General features: G+C 38.9%; 1 protein-coding gene and 2 pseudogenes across 3 annotated transcripts in view; all 3 read right to left on the reverse strand.

Annotated features, from left to right (window-relative positions):
- The window catches only part of Fam120c (family with sequence similarity 120C), a 109038-nt gene that overhangs the window by 46468 nt on the left and 37185 nt on the right, over positions 1 to 25385 (reverse strand). Inside the window, exons 5-10 of one of the 3 annotated variants that reach the window (XM_047535507.1) lie at positions 20903 to 21002; positions 20199 to 20275; positions 19482 to 19762; positions 18525 to 18645; positions 17727 to 17898; positions 194 to 443 (exon numbers count right to left, since the gene is read on the reverse strand). In XM_047535507.1, the coding sequence (XP_047391463.1) occupies positions 194 to 443; positions 17727 to 17898; positions 18525 to 18645; positions 19482 to 19762; positions 20199 to 20275; positions 20903 to 21002 (1001 nt within the window). Of the gene's footprint in view, positions 1 to 193; positions 444 to 17726; positions 17899 to 18524; positions 18799 to 19481; positions 19880 to 20198; positions 20276 to 20902; positions 21003 to 25385 lie in introns of those variants that run through there. The other 2 variants (XM_047535506.1, XM_047535508.1) reach the window with 2 other exon arrangements.
- Positions 8022 to 8555, reverse strand: LOC124972195 (tetraspanin-6-like; annotated as a pseudogene).
- LOC124972196 (la-related protein 1-like) lies at positions 9984 to 13118 on the reverse strand (annotated as a pseudogene).

The following is a 25385-nucleotide window of genomic DNA, read 5'->3' on the forward strand; positions in this document are numbered from 1 at the left end:
CTGATGATGACAGAGGATCATAAAATGAGGAGAATATTCTAACAATAATTTTCAGTGTTTCTGAAGTCTAAGGTGAACATGAAACAAAAATATCCCCACCCTGAAATATCATAAAACACTTACTTAAAAGCATTGTAAAAAAAAAAAAAGTAAAAGAAAAAGGAACTAGCTACTTCCCTGTCACATGGCTTACCGGAGAACACAGCACATGAGCAGCAGATGAGTGGGGACATTAGCAGGATTTAGCATACTGGGTGTGTCAGACTTCATACAGGCCAGGAAAGCTCGCATCCTTCTGTTCTTGTCCTCGACTGCTTTGCCTAGCCAGAGCTTCTTCAGATTTGGGCAAGTCCATTCCCGAAATGTCAGTGCAGACACCAGTTCAGGGGTTTGAGGTGACTTTCCTTTATAGGCAGACCACTCTTTAAGGATCACTGAAGGAACTGGAAAACAGAAATTGAGGAAAAATAGGCTCTAGAAAATCCGAGAATTATTGGCAGATAGCTACAATCGACAGGATCTATTATATGTCAACATTTTAAGTACTTATCACTCCAGTTTTTATTATTAGCGGTACTATCAGCTATGGTAGCAAGCATTTATTAGGTACTTGATGTATATTGAGCACTTTTCAAACATTATCTCATTTAATTACCACAAAACCCTGAGATTAAACTATTATGATTATTACAAAACACAGTGCTTATTTAGCAGAAGAAGAAATCAAAGCCCAATGTCATACAGCTCTTAATTACTTTGAAAAAAATTTCTTAGGTAAATGTACCAGGCTGACAAGGAATGAAGCTGAAGGAGAAATTATGTACATATCTGGCTTTTCAATACATAATAGGACATTCCAAAAGACTTACAGGAATTTCACAAAATTCTCAAAAATCTAACATCTTGGGCATAGAGGGGTATGCCTGTAATCCTAGCTATTTGGCAAGCTGAGGGAGGTGGATTGCTTGAGTCCAAGGGTTTTTGAGGCCTACCTAGGTACCACAGTGAGACTCTGTTCCCCAAACACCCCCCAACATCTTTTAGATTTACAAGGGTGCAACAGAACAGAAAAACATAGCTTCTGTCTACTTCTAGTTCACTCTGGCTCCTAAGTTATAGTTCTTTTAATTGAGATGTCTAGCATCTACTCAGTCATTCAAGCCAGAAACCTAGGAATCATGAGTTTTCTTTCTACTCACATCCAAAACATGTTTTTTAAGCCAGGGGCCTGCTGATTCTACCCCAGAATCAGCCCTTCCATCTGTACCCTTTTTCCATCACAACAAATATTCTTATTCTTCACCTGACAAGAGTCCCTAGACCGCTTGTTCCTACCTTCATCTTGACTGGTCCCTTTCATCCCCATGCTCCACAATCACAAGAGCATTACTATTTTTTTGTGGTGCTGGGGACTGAACACAGGGCCCTACTCATGCTAGGCAAGTACTCTTTTACTGAGCTACATACCTTGCCCTAGAGTGCTCTCTAAAACACAGAAAGTTTTAAAAACTTTTTTATTTAATTTTTTTTACAGACTGCATTTTGATTTATTGTACACAAATGGGGTACAACTTTTCATTTCTATGGTTGTGCACAATATAGGGTCACACCATTCATGTAATCATACATATACATAGTGTAATACTGTCTGTCTCATTCTACTATTTTTCCTTTTCCTTCCCCCATCCCTCCTGCCCCATTTTCATCTACACCATCCAAAGTTCCTTCATTCTTCTCTTTCCCCCCACCCCCCCACCACTCCCTCTCATTATGTATCATCATCATCCACTTATCAGAGAACACATTCGACTTTTGGTTTTTTGGGCTTGGTCTATTTCACTTAACATGACATTTTCCAACTTCATCCATTTACCAGCAAATGCTATAATTTTATTCTTCTTTATGGTTGAGTAATATTCCATATTGTACATATACCACAGTTTCTTTATCTATTCATCAATTGAAGGGCATCTAGGTTGGTTCCACAATCTAGCTATTGTGAATTGAGCAGCTATGAACATTGATGTGGCTGCATCACTGTAGTATGCTGATTTTAAGTCCTTTGTGTATAAACTGAAGAGTGTGATAACTGGGTCAAATGGTAGGTCCATTCCAAGTTTTCTGAGGAATCTCTGTAAAATGAAATTAAACCCCTATTTCTCACCCTGTACAAAACTCAATGCAAAATGGATCGAGGATCTAGGAATTAGACCCAAGACCATTCACCAAATAGAAGAAAAAGTAGGCCCGAACTTCCATCATGTTGGCTTTGGACCAGACTTCCTTAACAAGACCCCCATAGCACAAGAAATAAAAGCAAGAATCAATAAATGGAATAGATTCAAACTAAAAAGCTTTTTCTCAGCAAAGGAAACAATCAATAATGTGAAAAGAGAGCCTACAGAGTGGGAGAAATTCTTCCCCACACACTTCAGACAGAACACTATCTCCAAAGTTTATAACGAACTTAAAAAAACTTTACACCAAAAATACTCAATCAATAAATGGGCTAAGGAACTAAGCTGACACTTCACAGAAGAAGATATACAGGTGATCAACAAATATATGAAAAAGTGCTCATCATTTCTAGTAATTAGAGAAATGCAAATTAAAACCACCCTAAGATTTCATCTAACTCCAATTAGAATGACTATTATCAAGAACGCAAGCAATAGTAAGTGTTAGCGTGGATATGGGGGAAAAGGCACACTCATACAAAGAAACTTATAAGTTTGAAATAATTATAGATTCACAAGGAAATACAAAGATAGTAGAGAAGTCCTATATACCCCTTACCTAAGTTCCCCTAATAGTTTTATTTTAAACAATATAAAACATCAAAAATAATATAAAACATTAAAGTTCAGAAATTGATATTGGAACAATGTGCGTGTGTATGTAGTTCTAACAGTGTAGATCCATGTAACCACCTCAAGACACAGAACTATTCCATAATGACAAAGATTTCCATTGTGTTATCCTTTGGAGTCAGACCTAAAGCCTTCCAACAAATCCCTAACTCTGCATCTCTATAATTCTGTGATTTTGAAAATGTTATAAAAATGGAACCATACAGTATGTGACCTTTGAAGACTGGCATTTTCATTTGGCATAATGCCATTGAGATCCATTCATGTTGTTGAATCAATAGTTTGTTTCTTTTTTGCTGAGTAGTATTCCGTGGCATGGAATCACTATTAGCTATTCACCCACTGAAGAATATGTAACTGGGTTATTTCTAATTTGGGGCTATTAAGAATACAAGATTTTGGTAGAGTGTTTGCCTAGCATGTGTGAGGCCCTAGGTTTGAGTCCTGGGAAAAAGAAAAAAGAATAAAGCTGTATTGTGAAGTTTCTGCAGGAAACTGTCTTTGGTATATGTCTGTGCGTATAAGTTCTGGGATGTGTCTATTTTTAGCTTTTGAAAGGAACTGATAAATTACATTCCAGAATGGTAGTGCCATTTTCATTCCCACCAGCAATTTATGAGTGATCCAGTTTTTCTGCATCCTCTCTGACATGTTATTATCACTATTATTCATCTTAGCTATTTTGATAGGTGCAGTTATACTTCACTGTGGTTTTAATCTGCATTTCTTTAATGATACAAAATGTTTTATTAGTGCACTATAGTTATACATAATAGTGGAGTTCTGTTTATCTGTTTATACATAATAGTGGGGTTCTGTTATCTTCAGTGAAATGTCTGTACATGTCATCTGCTAGTTTTCTGGGTTTTTTTGCTGGGGATCAACCCAGGGCCTCATGCTTGCAAGGCAAGCACTCTATCGACTGAGCTATCTCCCCAGCCCTCTAATTTGTTTTTAAAATGTTTAGTTTTTAGAGTTTTTCATGTATTTTTAGGTACTAGTCAAGACAATGTGGACCTGTTCAACTATGATTATCTAGTTCATCCAGCACCAATTAAAAAACACTATCCTTCTTCCTTTGAAGTGCTTTAGCAGCTTTGTCAAAAACCAGTTGGCTGGGGCTGGGGAGATAGCTCAGCTGGGTAGAGTGCTTGCCTCGCAAGCACAAGGCCCTGAGTTTGATCCCCAGTACCGCAAAAAAAAAAAAAAAAAAAAAAAAAACCAGTTGGCTGTACTCCTGTGGGGGCTATTTCTGGATTCCTTATTGCATTTTACTGATCTATGTGTCAATATATCTGCTAATACTACACTGTCTTTGTTACTATAGCTACATACTAGATCTTGTAATCAGGTTTACTAATTGCTCCAAATTTATTCTTACTTTTAAAAATCATTTTAGCTATTCTAATTCCTTTGCTTTTCCACATATTAGAATAATCTTGTCTATATCTACAAATAATCTTGCTGGAATTTGGATAGGAATTGCATTAAACTTGTGTATCAATTTGGACAGCATTAACATCTTTTTTTTTTTTTGAATTGGTGGGGATCGAACTCAGGGCTTTGTGCTTGCAAGGCAAGCACTCTACCGACTGAGCTATCTCCCCACCCCCATTAACATCTAACATCTTTACTATGTTGAATCTTGTATTTCATTTTCTTGACTTCTATTCTGGCAAAAACTATGTTGAAGAGCACACATTCTAGCCTTGTTCCTGATTTTAAAAGAAAAACAGTCTTTCACCACTAAGTATAAAGTCAGCTTTAAGTTTTTTGTAGATACTCTTGATATCGAATTGAGGAAGTTCCCTTCTATTTCTAGTGTTCTGAGAGTTTTTATCACAAATGTCAAATTCTGTCAAATGATTTTCAGCATTCATTGATATGATATGATTTTTCTTTAGTTCATATAGATGATAGATTACACTGATTGATTTTTCAAAATTTTAAAAGTTAAATTTAAATACTGAACCAGCCTCGCAACAATAGAATGAATCCTACTTGGACATGCTGTATAATTCTTTTCATATGTTGTTTAATTCTATGGGATATTTTGTTAAGAATTTTTGCATTATAATGTCTTAGTTTATTTGTTGTTGCTGTTTTTTGGTACCAGGGATTGAATCCAGGGATACCTAACCACTGAGCAATATCCCCACTCCATTTTTATTTTGAAACGCAGTCTTGTTAAGTTGCTGAAGCTAGCTTTGAACTTACCATCCTCTTGCCTCAGTCTTCTGAGCAGCTGGGATTACAGGCATGCACAACCATGCCCAGCTATATTGTCTGTTTAGGTTGCTATGACAACACATCATAGACTGGGTGACTTATAAACAACAAATTTATTTTTCAGTTATGGAGACTGGGAAGTTCAAGATCTGAATGCTAGCTGATACAATTTGGTGAGGCCCTGCTTCCTGGGTTTGCAGATGGCTGTCTTTTCACTGTATTCCCACCTGGCTTGGAGAAGAGAGAGCTCTGTAGGACCCCATTTAGAAAGACACTAATCTCATTCATAAAGGCACCACCCTCATGATCTCATTACCTCCCAAAGGTCCCATGCCCCACTTCCTAAAATCCTCACATTGGGGGTTAAGATTTCAAATTATATCTTTTTTTTGCCTTTTCAAACTTTAATTACATGGTTTTTTTTACATTAAAAATAAAAACATAATTACCACAAATTACAAAGGACTAAAAGCAGGACTACAATAATGAATGAATCACTTCAGTCTGGAAAGCAGATACTCTCGATAATGTTATAGTACAAGTTAATTGAAGTATTTTAATTTTTTGTCCTTTTAAATGTGATATCCTAGCACATGGTAAAGATGAACAAGCCTAAGATGTAACTTCTCTGCAAAACCAAATGACAAATTTTCCTTTCTAGTGAGAAGGGGCTTTTAAGCTTTTTTTTTTTCCCCTCTGCCTCTGCCATCAACATGGCTGAAGGAGAGGGTGGAACTGAGGAGAATCTGAGGACCCCTCCACACAAGAGATACTTTGAGGTTCCCATCTAGGATGATCCAAGCCACTCTATTCAGGTTTTTGGCAAAAGTCCCCTGCCCTCCCTAACTACTGGTCTTCTGGTTCCCTCCTCCGCACTTCCAAAGCCTTCTGGGCAGCTTATCAATCATCAGAAAAGGGGAAAAAAAGAGCTACAAAGGAACAAAACGAAAATACTTAAACTTCTGACATTGGGGTTCAGCACCTCCATCTGAGTCTCAGAGGTCCAGGCTGAGACAATTTGTCCCAGGTTCTGAAGAAAGCACAAGAGAAACCTGCCTCTCACTACAGCTGAGGCACACAGACCTTCTCTTTGACGTCCACAGGTCATGCTGGCATGGACCATCCTTGGAAGGGCAGAGTATGAACAGGGGGATTTAGGCAGGCTGTTGCTTTGTGAACCAGGTCTTAGATCGCCACATAAAGGTGGTGGGTATGAAGTGGCTATTTCTGACAGCTCCAGCCATTCATGCTTATCACAGATACACTGGTCCTAAGTTCAAGTGCCTTCACAAAGTGAAGATGAAACTACTCTTTGCATTATTAACTAATAACTTGAAAATACCCCCACCCTCACCCCTCCTCAGCTTATGTTGAGATGAAGTCCTCACCTACAAACCTCAAAGGGGCCTCTTCCTTCAGGGGTGTCTAAGGATCAGGGAAAGGGTGGAAGACCATGGCCTGGGAGTAACTCTAGAAGAGAACGGCTTTAACACAACCTCCAAGGTTTCCTTGTGTCCCCAAACCCAGCAGGAGTCAAACACCAAGGATTCTCTTGTGTGGGGTACAGTACAATGCTGAGTGACTCAAAGGAAAGAAAGAGGAAATGACGGGAAGGAGAAGAGGGGTCCAGGAGTTCAGAGTCTGGGACTATGTGGGGCAGGACCTCATCCTATAGTCATAGCACAGACCAGATATTCATCCTTAGGTCAAGACAACTGGCTCATGAGAAGTGATATGGGCTTCCCACATACTAAGCATTGGGATGACAGAGATGGTGTTGAGGGTGGTACACAGACTACAAGCAACCAGGTACCCAAAGACAGAGGGCAAGCCCCTGTCAGTCTGGGATACCATCTCCCACTCTTAACCTTTGGACCAAGAGAAGAACCTGTTGAAAAGAAGGGCCAAAGAAGTTTTCAGTAATTGAGTAATCGTATTGCAAACTTCTCAGTGTTGCCCAGTTCCCACTAGGGATGACACACATCCCAGTCTGTGTGAGTGAGTCCTTCATCACCCTCCCTAGCTTATCTTTTTAAAAAAAATATTTTTAGTTGTAGATGGACATAATACCTTCATTTTATTTATTTTTATGCGGTGCTAAGGATCAAACCCCATGTTTCACACATACCAGGCAAGCGCTCTACCACTCAGCTACAATAGCAGACCAACTCTCCCTCGCTTTTGATAACAGTAGACTAGCCATTCCATTGACATTCAGAGCCCAACTCAAACAGTCAGTGGCCAGAGAAGAGAAGTTAGGTATACTCTATGTCCACATACACTTCCTGCCACAGGGGTTTACCAACTAGCAGGATGTCCCCCAGTCCCCAATTCCTCCTCATCCCCTCTTCCCAGGTAGATTCTCTTTCCAAGGTGTGGCTGATCAGAGGGTGGGCAGAGATGGCTTGCAGAGGTGGGATGCAAGACAGGGAGACCCCATCAGACCCTCAGAGAGGAATGGGACCTTTCTCTACCTTTCATGAGACAAAGCCACCTCCAGGTCTTAGGGATCTTTCTGGACAACACTGAGAAACATATCCAAGCCTCAGGTGTCAGGTGTTCCCCTTTCTCATCCTGCATGGGAGAGATGCTCAGGCTCAGGACAAGTGTGTTCCAGATCCAGGGCAACTCTATTTTCTTTTTTTACTTCATTTTACAATTTACTAGCTTCTCTAGCATTTCAGAGAGATACAGGATTTCAAAGATCAAACATGAATGCGACATCATGGGACAGAAAGTGCACTTAGAACATACTGAACAAATATCTTGATTCAGTCTACTGGTATAGTTTTTCAATCTACTGGTATAGTTTTTCAGCATACTGATAACTAGTGATGTTAGTCTTCCAACCAGACGATTTTATAATTCACAGGGGGAGCCTAAGTATCCTTAAAGTTGAAGAGAAGCCCTTGTTTTTTCTGGTCACACTATCTCATACAGGTTATTTGTTCTGATGCAAGAGAGACAGTAGGCTAGAAAGATTTCAACTAGCTGGAAGCAAGCAACTCCAAAGGAAATTCCTGTAACAACTCCTATTTCTGACTCTATAATGGTCATCACTTTTATAAAATGACCTTCATTGTTTACTTTATCTGCATCTTTCTGTGGAGAACAATCTTGAAGTTAATAGCAACTCTTGGGAAATCCTGTTTCTATATAATATTTAGTATCTTTCCAATCATTATAATCTGTGACACCGCAACAATGGATCTTGTCTACTGCTTCACTTCTATAATCTCTTGTAGAGTTGTACTGTTTTAAAGCCTTCTCATAATTATTCTTAAAGCTGGTCTTAGTCTCATATCTGAAAACAAATCCTACGATGGCAGCAACCAGTTCAACCAAGAAAATGAGAGTCAGTGCATACAGTTTCAGCTTCCATGCAGAAGCTTGGCAGGCTGCAAAACAGCCAAAGGCACCCAAAATAATAATGACAGTGCCTATACAGATGAGCATAAAGGGGACATTGGTGGCCTTCTCAGTTAAAAGTGAAAAATAATTTTCCAGGCTCACCTTGTCTCAAATGCCAACAGCAAGAAGGATAACACCTGTGATCCAGAAGATGAAAGTGTATATTAAGAGAACGCTCCTGAAGCAAGTAATGGCTGGTTAGTCTGTAGTCTCTGAGACCCCAACTCTATTTTCTAATAGTCTGAAGCAAACTTGGCCTTGGGGTTCCAAGGGTAGAAGGAAAGGTGTTAAGAGCAGGCCAGGGCCTGGCTTCACAGCAGGGCAGGGCCTGGTATGAGGTGACAGCAGGCCGAGTGAGGACATGACAGTGGCAGCAGTGTAGACACAGGACATCAGCTTCAATGATGCAACAGCAGGGATATTTTGGGCACGGCTCTGACAAAAGCTCACCCCAACTCTCTTGTCTCCAGTCAGGAGGCACCATACAGGCAACCAGGTGCAGAGAAAGATCTAGCCAGTTCAAACCCAGGAACATCCAGAGAAAGTGGGAGCTCTTCAAGTTGACTCCACCAAAAAAAATAGGCATTTCTGTATTATTTTGGATTCCTGCTCCATAATAAGGGAACGTTTTGGAAAAAAAATATTATTTCCAAGAACAAAAACAAACAAAAATTCCAAGGAGAAAGGAAAGACATTACTTTCAATGGATTAGGTGGGGGCTTTCTGATTTTATTATGGTCAATTTTGTCTTTTTCTCCCCATTTTCCCAAGAATAGAAAGATCAGAGAAAAATAAATCATTTTCAAATAGTCTTTTCTGGTATGAGCAGCATCTCTCTGGGCTTGGGAGTAAGGGCAGTAGGAGAAGCTGAAATCTCCCCCCAATCCCCACTTTTAGATCCTTTGGTTTCCTTCTTCCAGAAGATGGCAGAGGGCATGGTAGGGATATCAGGGAGAGAATATAGTGATGGCAAACCCTAGATGATTAAGGGGCTGAAGCTCCTGGAGTCCAGGGGTACTGTCAGAGTCTTCCATGGGACAGTGCTGGGAAATGGGGTCCACAGGGTCTTCTGATGGGCTGCATAGTTGACTTGAGGAGCAGTAAGAGAAAGCAGTGGATAGGGAACAGGGCTGTGCCTTAACAGCCATAGGCAGGGCTAAAGAATGATTTTGGTAATCCAGACAAACTATCAATAATTTAAAATTCGATACACATATATATAGACACACACTTAAAATATCTACCCTTTCAAGAAGCTGGGATGGGAGAGTTGTGTAGAGAGGAGGGGAAGGGAATTATGTGGAAGCTACTACCTAGCGTGCCTCAAATAGCCCAAAAGGTATCTATACTGCTACTCAGCATTAAAGTCCATCCTTATAAATCCAGACCTCTCTCTTCTTTGTTCCCTCCTGGGACTAGGCATCCCTATGGACCCTCGACCATCCCACATATTCCCAGCTCCAAACCCTAGGGCTAAGGAACTTTTTGTTTTCCCAAAGTTTGTGTGTACCAGTGTTGGCTTGTCCATTTGGCATCTTCCTGAATGGGCTTTCCAGTTGGTGGTTAGCTGATTATCATGGCAAGCCTGCTGGAAGACTGGGAGGTGCCCTGCTTCCTGCTCTCACCACTAATACCTCCTGCTTCCAATGGGTGTTTTTTGTGGTTACTCTCCTCACCAATGAGGCATCCACTTGAAAGTCTTCAAGATGTTGAAATTTGCTGAGGTATTCTTGTATTTTGGGGTCAATGTCCAAATTTTTTGGCTCTGGAATATTTCAAGAAGGCCCAGAACTTCTCTGGCACATAGAGTAGGCCAACTTCATAGTCCCTCATTGTTTCTTCCTGAAAATCCTGAAATATATCCAGTTGGAACTTCTTTTCTAGGTCATAACTACAATATCAAAAAAAGTACTCCAAACCATATATATAGCCTTCTCTGACATCCTCCAGAGTCAGCTGTTTGAACTCCTCATACATCTTTTTGTTGAACTGATCTTGGGGGAAGAAGGATCAGAAGTAGAAGAAGAATGTACATTTCCTCGGACTGGACACTGCCCATGTGCTTTTGCTAATTAAGGTAGTACCTGTGATACTTGAGGTAGACATGTTATGTAAAACTATTTCCCGTGAGCAGCTCATGGGAAGGATGTTGGAACTTGGACAATGACTGAAGAGTACAGCCATAGCTGCCAACCTCGGGTGTTCCTTCTGAGGGGCTGGAGCTAATGAAAGCATTCCAGGGCCTCTTGGGAATCCATCACCCAGCCTACATGGCTCTCCAAGAATGGTTTTGAGCTATGCCTTGTCTTCCTTTTTTCGAGGCATCTTCACATCTAATATCTGCCCTTCTTTCATAACTGGGTAAAACTGTGATGATTGGCTTGAGTCTTTGATCTGTGGGGCCTGGGTGTGTGTGAGGTCCTGGTATTGCTGTAGTTGGGCAACTCTCGGACACTGGTTGGTAAAGAGCAGGCTGTAGTGGAGGGCTCAGGATCACCAAACAGCTTATTGACCAGGGCATCAGTGGGAACTTGCTAGAACAGAAGTTACCCGGGAAGAACCTCTTGGTTGGGATTCACAGAGGGCTCAGGGGGTCAGTGTATCAAACTACTTACAGCTAATCACATTGACTTTCTTGCTTGATCTTGGAATACTTGGGTTCAAACTTCTCAGTCTACAGGTCCTGCCCATAGTAGAAAAGCCTGTCATTAATGACTTTGGTCATCTCAGCACTCATCTTGGTCAAAAACCATGATTGCTGATCTCACTTAGGTGCTGGTGAATGTAAGGTGGTGCCTGGGTGACAGTGAGGATCTTGATGACATCTGGTCATCAATCTCACAGTCAGAGTCTTCATTAGACCAAGTAGTGAAGGTATTCTTTGACCCATTCATCTGCTCCATTTCCTCATCAAAAAAGAAATCTAGTTCTTCTTCTCATCCTGATCCTTGGACATTAGCTTCCTGGAGAGAAGTTGCTGAGGCAGAGGTTGGGTGGGTGAACCTGGGCTCCTCTGACTTCTTGGGCTGTGCTGCGGAGAACCCAGGTCAGGCAGACTGGAAGATATGCCCTTGGGTAGTATCTTTAGGTTGTTCACCTCTTCCATTTTGGTTGGCACTGGGATGACTGTACAGGGAGAGCCAGATACTGACTTTGTCTCTTTCTGGTAGGGCTGGAAGGGAACAAACTTAGGGCAGTTGAGAAACTGGGAAAAAAAATCAGTATGCAAATTATTGGGGGACCAAGAAGAGGCCACTTCTCAGGCTCTTCCCTTGTAAGGACATTCTCATCAATAATATTCACCATCTTGCTGTCCTTGAGGGCTACAAAGATGAATGAACTGTTAGTGGTGAGGGTCTGCACTGGGTAGAAATAAACAATAAGGGGAATGGGAAGGAAACCACTGGCATCCATTTTCCACCTCAGGAAGAAATCTTGCTCTAAATTATATTCAATCTGTCACTTCATGTAGTTTTTGCACAGTGCCTGGTCCACACTGCTGTCATCATCAAAGTAGCAAGTGATGCTGTTCATGTTCTTGGGGGAACAGGGCCCCTCTGTACCATCAGTTTTGACAGCCAAACTGGTGGTCAAAATGGGTTTCAGTGTTATGTCCCGCCACATTCCTGGCCACAGAAGGAAGCCTGTGCTCCACCAGTCCCATTAATCTTCACTTTATGTCTTGTTCTGGTTGTGCTAGGTAGGCTTAGGTTTGGTCTCTGGTTGCCCAGCTTCAGAGGAGTGGCCACTGACAAGGGCATGTAGGTGGCAAGCTCAGACCATTTACTTTCCCCACATTTGGCAGGTATACGTCTCAGCTCCTGTGGGCGGGCAAGTTTCTCTGAGTATGATAGGCTTCATGTCTATTTGTATTGAACCCCACTTGTGTTTATTCTCTTCCTTCTTCAGCCCATCTCACTGGCAGTCCTCATCCCCATGCTTCTTCTTCCCTGATTTTTCTGATTTGGTTTTCAGGTTCTTGTTACTGTTGCTCTCCTCTTTCTTTCATGTCCTTCTTAGGTGGCAGTGTACTGGCAAGCTGAGGCTTTAAATGCTGTTGACTACACACACTTGTGGGCTATCTCTTAGTTGTAGATCAGTTTAATTGCATCTCCAAAGTCACCAACTTTGCTGCCTTTGCACTGTTTAGGGGCTGTTGCTCTCAAACACCTTGGTTGGAGCAGAATGTTCCGGAGGGTATGGTCTGTTCACAGGGTCCAGGACTGGCCGCAGCACATGCTTAGTCCAAGGGTTCGCCTTGGGTGGGGGCTTCCGCCAAGTCCCCTTGATACCTGAGGCTCCTGCTGCTCTTTCAACAGTATCCAGCTTGCTGCCAACCTCCTCTCTGTTAACCTCAGGACAGGTGGCTGCAGGCTCTTGGGTGGCCCAGTACCCTCCTTATTTGGCTTGGTATAATGTAGCCATGGTCTCTGGCCAACGGGTTCAGGCTCCCACCTCGAAGTTGTACACCCAAGGCTTGCCTGTGCCTTCAAAGACCAGTGGAGGCTTCTTTCTCACTTCTTCATAAGTGCCCCGACCCCTCAGTGCTCTCTGGCCTGCAAGAATGTGCCACCTCTTGGTGGCAGCAGATCCACTATGAGTGATCATCTGCGCACACACCCGCTCCCCTGGGCCTGCCTGAGCTTGCCTCCCCAAACCAAGGAACTTGCCTCACATGCAAAGTACCTGAGAAGTCTTCTTCCAGGGACCCAGGGTGATGGGCCTCAATAATCCTGGAAAAGGATCAGGGTGCATGCTAGGCACTGCTCCCTACCTGGTTTGATGTAGCTGCTGTAGATTTGAGGTCCACTGGTAGGTAAGAGGGAGTGAGTGAGAAAGGGCCTTCTACTTTGTGGTCTAGGCCTCCTCCATGTGCATCCCTGGTGCACCCCCAGTATGCCCCCACCCCAAGAATGGCAGGCCTCTCACCCCCAGGGTGGCCCAGGTTCCCTTCTTCTTGTATCTCAAAATGAAATTTTAGAGTATTGATTAGAGGCTGATCTTCTGGTTTTGTGTTGTTTTTAATAAACTGGATATGGACCCATCACATGTGTTAGCACTAAACTACTGAGTCACATCCCCAGACCTTTCTAAATTTATTTTGAGACAGGGTATAAGTTTTTGAGGTTTGCCTTGAGTTTACCTCCATCTCCCAAGTAGCTGGATTACAGGCATGTGCTACCATACCTGGCTTCCTCTTTATTAATATGAGTGGTATTAACTTCTCCTTTCAGCAATGATTTAGCTCTGTTCCACAAATTTACTATGTTGTACAGATGGTCCACAACTTATAATTGCTCAACTTATGCTATTTTGACTTGATGATAATTCAAAAGTGAAATAGAAACCATATTTTAGGGGCTGGGGGTGTGGCTCAGTGGTAGAGTGTTTGCATAGCATGTGTGAGGCACTGGGTTCAATTCTCAGTACCACATATAAATAAATGAATAAATTAAATCTATCAATATATAAAAGAAATATTTTTAAAAAAGAAATCATATTTTAAATGTTGATCTTCTCCCAGGTAAGCTATACAAAGTCCAAAATTCTCTTTGATGCTGGGCAGTAGCAGTGAGCCACAACTCCCAGTCATGTGGTCATGAGGGGAAACCACTGATACGCTACACTGTGCTGTGTTACTAAGCTGTGATGCTTACTAGGTTAAGCATAGGAAATGCTTTTTCCAATTGTTAACACATATTAATTGTACAAGTTAATGAGTTTCACTGTGACATTTCCATATACAGATTTTCAACTTATGATTAGTTTATCAGGACAAAGGCCCATTGTATGTTGAGGGGCACTTGTATTTTCATTTTCATTCAGTTCTGTCTTTCCCTTGAGACTTCTTCCACAGATTATATACACATGCTTTGTTATTTTCAAAATATGCAGATTTTATCTTTCTGTTTTTGATTTCTAATTCAATTCCACAGAAGTCTGAAAATATACTCTATATGATTTCAGTTATTTTAAATGTACTGAGATTTGTTTTATTGCTAAGGAAATGATCTATCATGGCACATGTTCTGTGACTGCATGAAAATAATGTATACTGTTCCCTTGTATGTTTTCTAAGAGTTGATCAGATCCTGCTCACTGATTATGTGACTGAGTTCTTCTATAGCTTTTCTGATCATCTGTCCAGTGGTTCTGCCCATTATTGAAAGGGGTGTTGAAGTCTCTATAATTATGGGTTTGTCTATTTCTCTTTTTAGTTCTATCAGTTACTGTATCACATATTTTGTGACTATATTATTTGTGGCTATATTATTCAGGTTTGCTATAACTTCTTGGTAGATTGACCCTTTTATCATTATATTCTGTCTCTGGCAACATTGTTTTCTCAAAAGTCTACTACATGTGGCATTAATATAGTTGTTCTAGCTTTCTTTAGATTAAGGTTTGCATGTTTATCATTTTCCCTCTTTTTATATTTGTATGTATATTTGAAGCGAACTTTTTGCAGACAGCATTTACTTGGGTCATAGTTTTTATCTAGTCTACTAACCTGCATTTTAATTGGCCCTGTTAGACTCCATATATTTAATGTAATAATAGATATATTAGTCAGTAAGTCTATCATATTACTTTTAAGTTTTTCATTTGTTTTCGTATTCTTCCCTTCTTGTGGATTACTTCAACTAATTTTGATTCCATTTTTATATATTTATAGTGTTTTTTAGAACATCTCTGTATATATTTTTTGGAGTGCTAGGGATCGAACCTAAGGCCTCATGCATGCTAGGCACACAGTGTACTGCTGAGCTATAACCATGGTCTCATTATGTATTTAATTTAATACCTAGAACATGCATTTTAAAAATATACAAAGCAGGACTGTGGATATGGTTCAGTGATAGAGTTCATGTTTAGAATACACGAGGTCCTGGGTTGAATTCCAAATACTTATAAATAAATGAATTATATGCATAACTTATGCCTATTGGCACGGACATTTTACCAGTTCAAGTGAAATGTAGAAACCTGACCTATGTTATGACTCTTTATACCACTCCATTTATAATTGTCTAAAATATTTTCTCTAACTAGAGAACCACACTAAACAGTATTGTGATTTTTCTTTTTGTGTGTGTGTGTGGTGCTGGGGATTGAATCCAGGGCCTTTTGCATGCAAAGCAAGCCATCTACAAACTGAACTATATCTCCAGTCCCTTAGCGTTGTGATTTTTTGCTTCAATGTGAAACACAATTTAGAAACTCAAGAAGGCAAGTCTATTGTACTTATTTATTCCTTTGTTTTTTCCACTGTTTTTCTTCCTTTCTCATGTTCCATGATTCCTTATTTTGTCATTTTCTTCCTATGAAAAGAACTACCTTTAATTATTCTTTTTTCTGGGGTAGTTTTGCTTATGAAAAATTATGTTTTCCTTCTGAAAATGGCATGATTTTCTCTTAATTATTAAAGAATTTTCTTGTTTGATAATGAATTCTGATTGACAATTCTTTTCTTTCAGTACTTGAAAATGTTGTGCTGCTTTTTTCTGGATTCTAATGCTTCTGATGAGAGATCAGTTGTTATTTGCATTATTTTTACCCAATAAGTAAAGCACCATTTTTGTGTGGCTCCTTTCATTAAGTTTTGTCTTTACTTTTGAAGTGTTAACCATGATCTGTCTTGACATGGCTTTCTTTGGGTTTATACTGCATATGATTAATGCAGCTTTTTGAACCTGTAAATTTATATTTTTGCCAAATTTGAGGATAGTCCAGCCATTATTCTTGAATACTTTTGCATCCCCATCCTCTTTCTCCTTTCCTTCTGAAACTTTGATGATACCAATATGAGATCTTCTGTTTTGATTCAGTTTTTGTCAGTCTATTTTCTCTCTGTTCTGTTCTAGGTGATTTCTATTGTTCTGTCTTCAAGTTCACTGATTTCTTCCTGTTTTGTCTCTTACCTGAGATTTAATCTACTCATTGAGTGTTTTATTTTGGTAAGTATATTTTAGTTCTTAATTTCCAATTGGTTTTTCTTTAAATCTTCTCTTTGCTTAGTCTTTCTATTTTTAGTTTGTTTCAAGAATGTTTACAATTGTTAAAACATTTTAACAATGGCTGCTTTGAAATCTACCATCATGGTATTCATTTTATTCTCAGTCACTTTGAGATAATCTGAATTTGAAACCTTCCTAGTTCTTGTCATAATGAGGACTTTTTAATTGAAAACTGAACATTTTGAGTATTATTTTAAAAGGCTCTGGGTTTTATTTAAATCTTGTGTCTTAGCAGGCTTTTTCTGACCACTATGTGAGTGAAAGAGGACACTATCTCATTATTATCAGGTGGGAATGGGAAGTTTCAGTCCTTGCTTAACCTTGTTTGATCCCTCCCCTGCAGGAGCAGGTAAGGCACCTTATTATAGCCTGGTAAGGATGAAAGTCTAAGCTCTTCATAAAGTCTTTGCTGTGGATCGGGGCTGGAGTACAGTGGTTACTACCTAAAAATTTTCTGTGTTGCTAGGCTTTGTGTTCTGTTCCTTTGACCACAGAAAGCCAGCTTTTTGGAGGCTTCTACTGTCCTGCAGTTGTTAACATTTCTGGGCCACTGTCAGCTTGCTCCACATCCAGTTTGGGATATGTGAGGCAAAAAGAAAACCCAGGGAACTCACTAGTGCACCACTGCATCATTCCTTGGGACCCAATGTCATCAGCCAGTCTGTCTTCTCCCTACCTTCTAGATTACCTTATGCTTGTTTTACATGTGTCCTGGGATTACTTGTACTTAACAGCAGGAATAGGAAAACTACATCCGATCTAGTTCATCTTCAAGGAAGCAGAAATTTACAGTATTCTTTTGAACACACTAATTTGACCATGTCACTCTGTAGCTTAAAATACCTCAATGGTTTAACATAAGCACAGGTTCAAACTCCAAAACAAAACCACTCTGAGGAGGCAGACTGTGTCAGTTACACTTCTATATTCTCAAAGCCCAACATACTTCTTATTAGTAGTAGTCATTCTGAATGCTTGATGATTGCAGATTTGGGGCTATTACATTAATGTGTTTCTCATACTGACACATATTGTGATGAATGATACATTTTCTTAAAGACTGCATAGCCTGTATGATGTGCCTGGACACACACACACACACACACACACACACACACACACACACACACTTATTTATATTTTGCTGTGTCAAGCATTGAGAGAACTATCAAAGCTATAACTACATACACTTACTTACCTTCCACAGGTAGCCGCCGCCGTATGGCCAGGCGTTCCATTTTCCGCTGTGTCTCTGCCAGACTAAAAAGGACTCCATATACATACTGACGAGCTGACCTGAACAGGAGAGCAGCTGGAGGTAACTCCATGTTACACTCATCCTCAATACATACAGGGATCTTAATCTCACCCTAATAAAAGAAAGGTCCAAGGGAAAGGAGAAAATGAGTACTTTTGAGGTTTAGAACCAAACTGAGAAGAACCAACAATGAACTGCTGCCTCTATAGCTCAGCCACTATATTTTCTACATGTATTTCTGAGTTTCAGATTAAAAAGAAGCTGTTTGAAGCTCAGCTAACCAGTCAATTTATAAGGTATATTCCATTTTGGAGGTCTCACCTATGATTGACTATAGATGACTAATGGAGAAAGCTTAGACAATTTGCTGGGGGACAGATTTGTATGGTAAGATCAGAGGAGGGGACTAGCTATGCAGTGGAGGAAAACATAAGGAACAAGGGCATAAAGCTTCTTCTTAGGCTGCCTACCTCTAGAAAAAGTCCACCAATTTGGTGCAGTGTCTACTTCAAAATCTCACAATTATACTTTGCTTTTAGGCACCTCATTTACTGTACAGTCCTATCTCTAGTTGGTCCTGACTCATCTGAGGCCCTTAATATGAGGAGAAGCACCAGTACAATTGTTCTCCTTTATCTCTTTTCAAATACCAATATCAGACTTTCTTTCTGATAACTTATAGTACTAGGAAATATAAAGTACTCTTATAGGGAGGTAGGTGTAGATGTGCTGTCTCACCTTAGTGAGGACGTGATAGATATATGGATACATAAGACCCCTTCGGTGCCTGTGTTCAGCAACCCGCAAGACTTCTGGAGCTACTGGTGGTAAGGGTGGAATTGTGATGTCCATGTGGTTCCTTGTAGACATAGATAGCAGAGATGGGATGTGAGGCTCACCATCACCTAGGCTGGTTTCTGAAACTCCAGTATCCACAGGCTGTACCCAAGATCCTCTGTCACCATTAGGACCTTCCCATCTAGACTGCTGCTGAAGAGTTTCTGTGATGTGACTGAAAAATTTAGAAAGACAGCGTAGAACAGAAAAGGGAAGTTGATAATAATACTTCCATCCAAGATGGCTACTGTGATCCCAAGGAATCTTGCAAACCCTCTGGAGGTCCAGACACTAGGTTAGCACCAGAGATGATACCTTTCCTCTCAGTAGCCATCACTTCCCTCCTGGATTCTTTCACCTGACACAAACCAAAGCAATCAAAAGTAATGGGAATCACTCTGAATCCTTTATATCTTTTAAAGGCCATGCTAGGAATCTGCTTATGTTCTAAGAAAATAATTGCAACTGCAACCTCAAAATAGTTTTGCTTCCCAAGAATAATCTGTTTAGAGAAATAATCTAAAAAAGTGAGCTATGATCAGAACCGTGTCTTCATTACTAAGCAATTTAACTGCCTAATCCACTGTTCTAATATGTCAACTCTATACATTGTTTTTTAAAAAATTCAAACTATCCCCTTTAGAAATGGAGAAATGATACCCAAATTACATGGCACATCCATACCAGGGCTTCCCTAACCAACTGCTATACTGCCTTTGACTACAGTAGCCTGGACATCTGAAAACTACCATCTGCACTGGGCCAAAAACCAAAGAATGATAGAGAAAAGGCAAGAATATATACTTTCCCACATTCCTTCTGAAGTCTTTTCCCCTGGATGTCTATACAGATACTTACTCAGAACTGGCTCCATTTGGCTCATCACCATCAGAGGAAGAGGAGTGGGAAGAGTCTGGTCCCAAAGGAGGTGAAGCTTTGGAAGTCAGGTAATTGGGAAACTGGGATGCAGAGGAGTCATAAGAGACAGCCCAATTGGCAAAGGGGCTGTCCTGCAGCATGGGATCCTCAGAAAAAGCATGGGAATCCCCCAGAGGATGGGAGGAGAAGAGAAGAGATGAGTTGGGTCCCATTGGGAATGGTGGTGGATATTTCATTTTCTGGGGCACTTGGTGAGAAAACTAAAGGACAAAACAGACAGAAAATCTGTTTAACATTTTACCAGACTCCAAGATGGTTCCCTCAGCAGTTGTGACATAGTGGAGGATACCAGTAGCAGGGACTGTGGAGATATCCTACTGAGAATGATAAGAAATAATTCTAACCATGCTGCATGAACAGAATCCACTAGAGGTAGGACAATGAGCCAATCCAAGTCACTGAGACCCATTCCCTGACATTAGCTAATCTACCTTTACGATGCCCTAATGGTTACTGATTTGGGTACTATCTTTACATAGTTTGACAGCCTCAAAGTAGAACGTGATATAGATATATATGACCTTGACATTCTGCTAACACTGAAACGCCCATTTCCACAACTCAGATAATAAAAACCAGGAAGCAATGTGAGTCCAATGCTAACAAAAGGTCTTAGACCTCTTAAAGGATGCTTACCATTGGCTTTCCAGCAGAAATTGTGCCCATTTGATTTCGTGGAAGGGGAGGATTTCCAAGACGATTATTTCGAAAGCCTGAAGCCAAGAGAAAGGACTATATTTCAATCAGTCCTAATAATTTTACAATGTTATATTCTGCCAACCCATCACCACATGAAAAAATAATATTAATAAATAAGGTATGGGCTGGAGATATGGTTCAGTGATAAACCATTGCCTAGCATGCATGAAACCCTGGGTTTGATCCCCAACACCACAAAAAAGTTAATTGAACAGCTACTATGTGTCATGCCAGCAATCTTACATAAATAATTTCATATGACAACAACCCTATAGAGTAGGTGTCATGAACTATATTTCATACAAATGTGACTTACCAAGGTCACATATGTGGTAAGTAAAATTCAAACTCAGGTCTGACCCCAAAGATAGGGCTTTTTTATATATAACAGGACAGAATGTGGGTTAGAACTAGAAGCAGTCCATACTAAGCAAATAACTTTGTTCCTCATCTATAAATTTGCAAAGACAGGGCTTTACTGTTTTACATGAAAATCTAAAGTAAAATGCCTTCCAAATAGCAATGACTTCTAGGAAGGCCCAACCACAAACAAGTGATTCCATTCTGACCCTGGAGTTCCTGTGATGTACCAACAGTTTCCCCTATGAACAGAGCAGCCTGGGGTCAGATGGAAACCTTACCTAGAAAGGAGGGACCCACTGGCAGTGAAGAGAGTTTGGTTGTGACTGAATAGTATTCAACTGCTTTCTTGAATCGCTCTATTTTATCTTCTGTCCTGGACTGGTTGTTGGCATGTGAGATTTTCAGAAAAAGAAATGATAAGAGAGTTTTTTTCATATAACTTATAATTTGGGAGTCAAAACAATAGCAGAAATTGAATATTTAGAGAAACCCAAGAAAACAAATTTCCACTTTGCAGGAAAGATTAGAGAGAGAGAAATCATTATGGAACACAAAATCTGGAAATTTTTAAAAAGTTTACTTACATTTCATGCTATTCTAAAATGATCACATGATCTGTAGGAAACATACATAAGAATGGGGTGGGGAATCACATAGTATAACCAACTAACAATATTTCAATGTGTTTCCTTACATTATTTTTAAAAAATTTTGTTGCAGTATATGCCATTATAATATACATACTCTATAATTTTGTTTTTATTATACTAATTTATCTAAATAATATCGAATGGTTGAATATTTTATTATTATGTATTTATCATAAAATTTTATAACCAGTTGCATAATATCTCACATTTAGGTTATTTCTCATATTTGGCTATTTTAAGCTACAAAGCAAGAGTAAATATTGTCCATATACATTTTTTTCTGGATTTCAGATTATACCTTAAGAAAATATTCTTGAAATGATATTGGTTCAAAGGGTATGAACATTAAAAGTAAGAGCACTTAAACATACATAAACCCACAATGTGATGATATTATTTATCTAACAGAAAGACTAAAATTAAAGATTAGTGATATTAAATCCTGGCAAGTATAGGGAATAACTGGAACTTGAGCATATTACTAGTGGGAATGTATATTGGTATAGTCTGGAAAATAGCTGACAGTTTCTTATAAAATAAGACATACATTTACCATATGGTACAGTAATCCTACAACTTTTTTTTCACTACTGGGGATAAAACCCAGTGGCACTCTACCACTGAGTTATATCTCTAGCTTTTTTTTATTTTTTAGGAACTGGGGATTGAACTCGGGGCACTTGACCACTGAGCTATGTCCCCAGCCCTATTTTGCATTTTAGTTAGAGATAGGGTCTCATGGAGTTGCTTAGTGTCTCGCTTTTGCTGAGGTTGGCTTTGAACTCTTGATCCTCCTGCCTCAGCCTCCCAAGCTGCAGGGATTACAGGTGTGTGCTACCATGTCCGGCTCTTTTTATGTTTTAACTTTATGACAGGGTTTTGCTAAGTTGCACAGGCTGGCCTCTAACTTGTAATCCTCTTGCCTCAGTCTTTGAGTAGCGGAATTATAGGTGTGTGCCATAATAAGCAATCCTACTCCTAAGTGTTTACCCACGAGAAAAAAGTGCAAACATCCTCAAAAAGATATGCACAAAAATGTTTACAAGTTTTATTCACAATAGTTCCAAACCAGAAACAACTCAAATGTACATCAATAGAAAAATGGATAATTTGTTGCATAGATACACAATGGAATACTATACAGGAATAAAACAGGAAATTACTGATATACACAATAGGCTCAAAGATATTATACTGAATGAAATAAGAGAGAAATAAAAACATATACATGAAAGTCAGATAGAGGGAAAACCAATCTTTAGCAATATAAATTAAAAATTCTGGGTTAAGGTTATATAGCTCAGTGGTAGAGTACTTGCCTACCATGTACCAAAACTTGGGTTTGATCCCCAGTACCACAAAAAAAGAAAAATAAAAAATTACTATTTATCTTTGCAGGGAAAGGGCAGAGAATGAGTTCTTAGATTTATCAAGATTTCTTCCTGGAGATATTTTTAAGATCTTCATAATATTTTACCAAATGCAATATAAGATATTAAAGGCAATTTCTAATTAAAAATAATGTTCTCATAAGCATATTTTTATATAAGTTTCTTGGGTTACTTCACAGTACATTCTCAGAAGTTTAATTACTAGGTCAAAGGGTATAATCATGATCATTTTCAGATGTCTGACACCTGATACTAAATCTCTTTCCAAAACAGATGTCTCAAGTTATACTTTCATCAGTATTGTATGAGAATATCAAGTTCACCATACAGTTCCAGTGTTGAGTATTTTCTACCAAAAACCCCTATCTACTTATTTACTAGCTATAACAAATAACAAAAAAGAAATATTTTTAACATTTATAATGTTATCTCTCAGAGATTATCAGTATTAACATCCAGAATCTTTAAACATTCCAGGGCTTTTATTTGCATGTATATATGCACATAAACACAGGAATTGAGATCCTGGGGTCCTACAGACCAACAGAAAGAAATTCACTGGTTTCTCAAAAGCCAGTTAAAAATAAATTAATAGAAGAAAGACCAATAGAACAGAGGAAGGGGATGGGGGAGGGAGATGGAGAGGTAAGGCACAATACTGGAAATTGAAATGGAGCAAATTAGGTTATATGCATTTACAAAAATGTCAAAATAAACCCCACAATTATATATAACTATAAAGTACTAATAAAAATCTGAATTTGATATGTGATTAAAAAAGGGTTTCAAATCTAGAGAATGTTCACAAATTAATGACTATCAGAATGGTATCTAAATGGTTAAATAACAGTATACTATCAACATTTCATTAGTCTATTCATAATCTTATTATATTTAGTAATACACATAATAGAAAACAATCTTCTAAAAACCACAAAGTGTACAAGTCTCCCTTAACATTTCTCTCTCTGAATCTACTCTTTTCCTAAGAAGTGACCTCTTTGGTAGATGTTCTTTCATAAATACTGCTATGTTTACACACACATATATGAATACCAATATGGTTTTTGTCTTTTTCATACAAATGGAACCATATTACCACATGGTTATCAACTGCTTTTTGCATTTAACAATATGTCTTGTATATTATTCAATGCTAATCAGTAGAGATTTAGGACCCAATCTACTGAAATATTTCACTCAATGTATCTCTGAGGTCAGGTGTGGAATTTTACACTCGACATAATGACAGTTCTACAAAAGTTTCAGATTTTGGAATTTTGGATTAGGGATGCTCAACCTGTACTAGTAAATAGTATGTACATTTGTTTACAAAAGCTATCCTCAATTCTGATTTTATGGGATGGGAATATAGCTCAGTGGTCCAGCATTGATCTAGCATGGGCCAGGACCTGGGTTTGATTCCCAGGACTCCAAAAACAAAACGATTTTATGAAGATTATGTAGCATCAATGAAAAAATGATTGAAAACATGGCAACTTAGTGAGGCCCCGTCTCAAAATTTAAAAAGGGGAATTGGATGGTGGGAATGTAGGTCAAGGGAGCAGGTGCTCTACCACAAAAAAGAAAACAAAATTGCAAATACAGAAGACTGGGGCAGAATTAAAAACTGTGTCTCTATTTTCAAATTTTGTAGTTTTTTGTTTATACAGGAGTCTTTGTTATTAAAAATAATTATCATATTTCCAAAATGCAGGAAGTCACAAGGACATGCAAAAACCATAACATTAAAAGTATTTACCATAAAACTAAGCATTTACAAGATTTATTCTCTATTTTAACAGTATTCCCTACTTAACAACATTTCTCCCTACTAAAAAGGTCAATTTTTTGTTGTGTCAGTTTCTTCCTGTTTGATGCAAAGAGTTAAGAGGAAAATGCAAATAAACAAAGTAAATGTGCAAATCTGTCATAAGAGAATGTTTCTAAAGTCAAGGAAAATGATGGAGGACTCTTCACATGGTATAAAGCATAGACAAATGAGGATCAGGTGCAATTAGCGTTCAACAACAATGAAAGAAAATTATGAAAGATGAAGGTGAGTAGGCATTTGAAAAGAGAGTCATTTGAATAGAGAAAGAATATAAGACCTTGTGGAAAATAAAAGTCCAAGTATACTTTCTATAAGACAATCCTTGTTGTGATTGTACTAGTGAGTTAAATGTAAGGTAACATATTAGATTTCGCTATCACAAATTTTGTTGAGAAAATTTAAGTCCCCCAAGTCAAATACTCATATGTTATTCTTTTTAAAAAATATGTTTAGTTGTAGATGTACACAATATCTTTATTTATTTTTATGTGGTGCTGATGATCAGTGCCTTGCATGTGCCAGGCAAGGGCTCTGCCACTGAGACACAGCCCCAGCTCTCATATTTTTTTCTTTTCATTTAAAAAAATCCATAGATATTTCAGTATTAGATAAAACGGAATAAGTAAAGTTCACTCTGTTCCCACTGAGGATAGTTATTAAAATCTGTAAGTAGTTAAAGATAGACTGGGGAAGAAGACAAGAATTCAAAGTGAGATCAGAAAACTACAATGAGATCCTGGGAAGAGAGCCTTAGTAAATGGAGAGAACTAAAAACATGACAAGTTATGTTGAACTTGTTCATTCAGTTAAAGATAAAGAGAACATTTAATGTATGCTTATAAAGATTAGACATATTATTAATTAAAATGTCATTCACCTGAGGTGC

This window comes from Sciurus carolinensis, chromosome X (assembly GCF_902686445.1).
Source record: "Sciurus carolinensis chromosome X, mSciCar1.2, whole genome shotgun sequence".
Classification (NCBI taxonomy): Eukaryota; Metazoa; Chordata; class Mammalia; order Rodentia; family Sciuridae; genus Sciurus; species Sciurus carolinensis.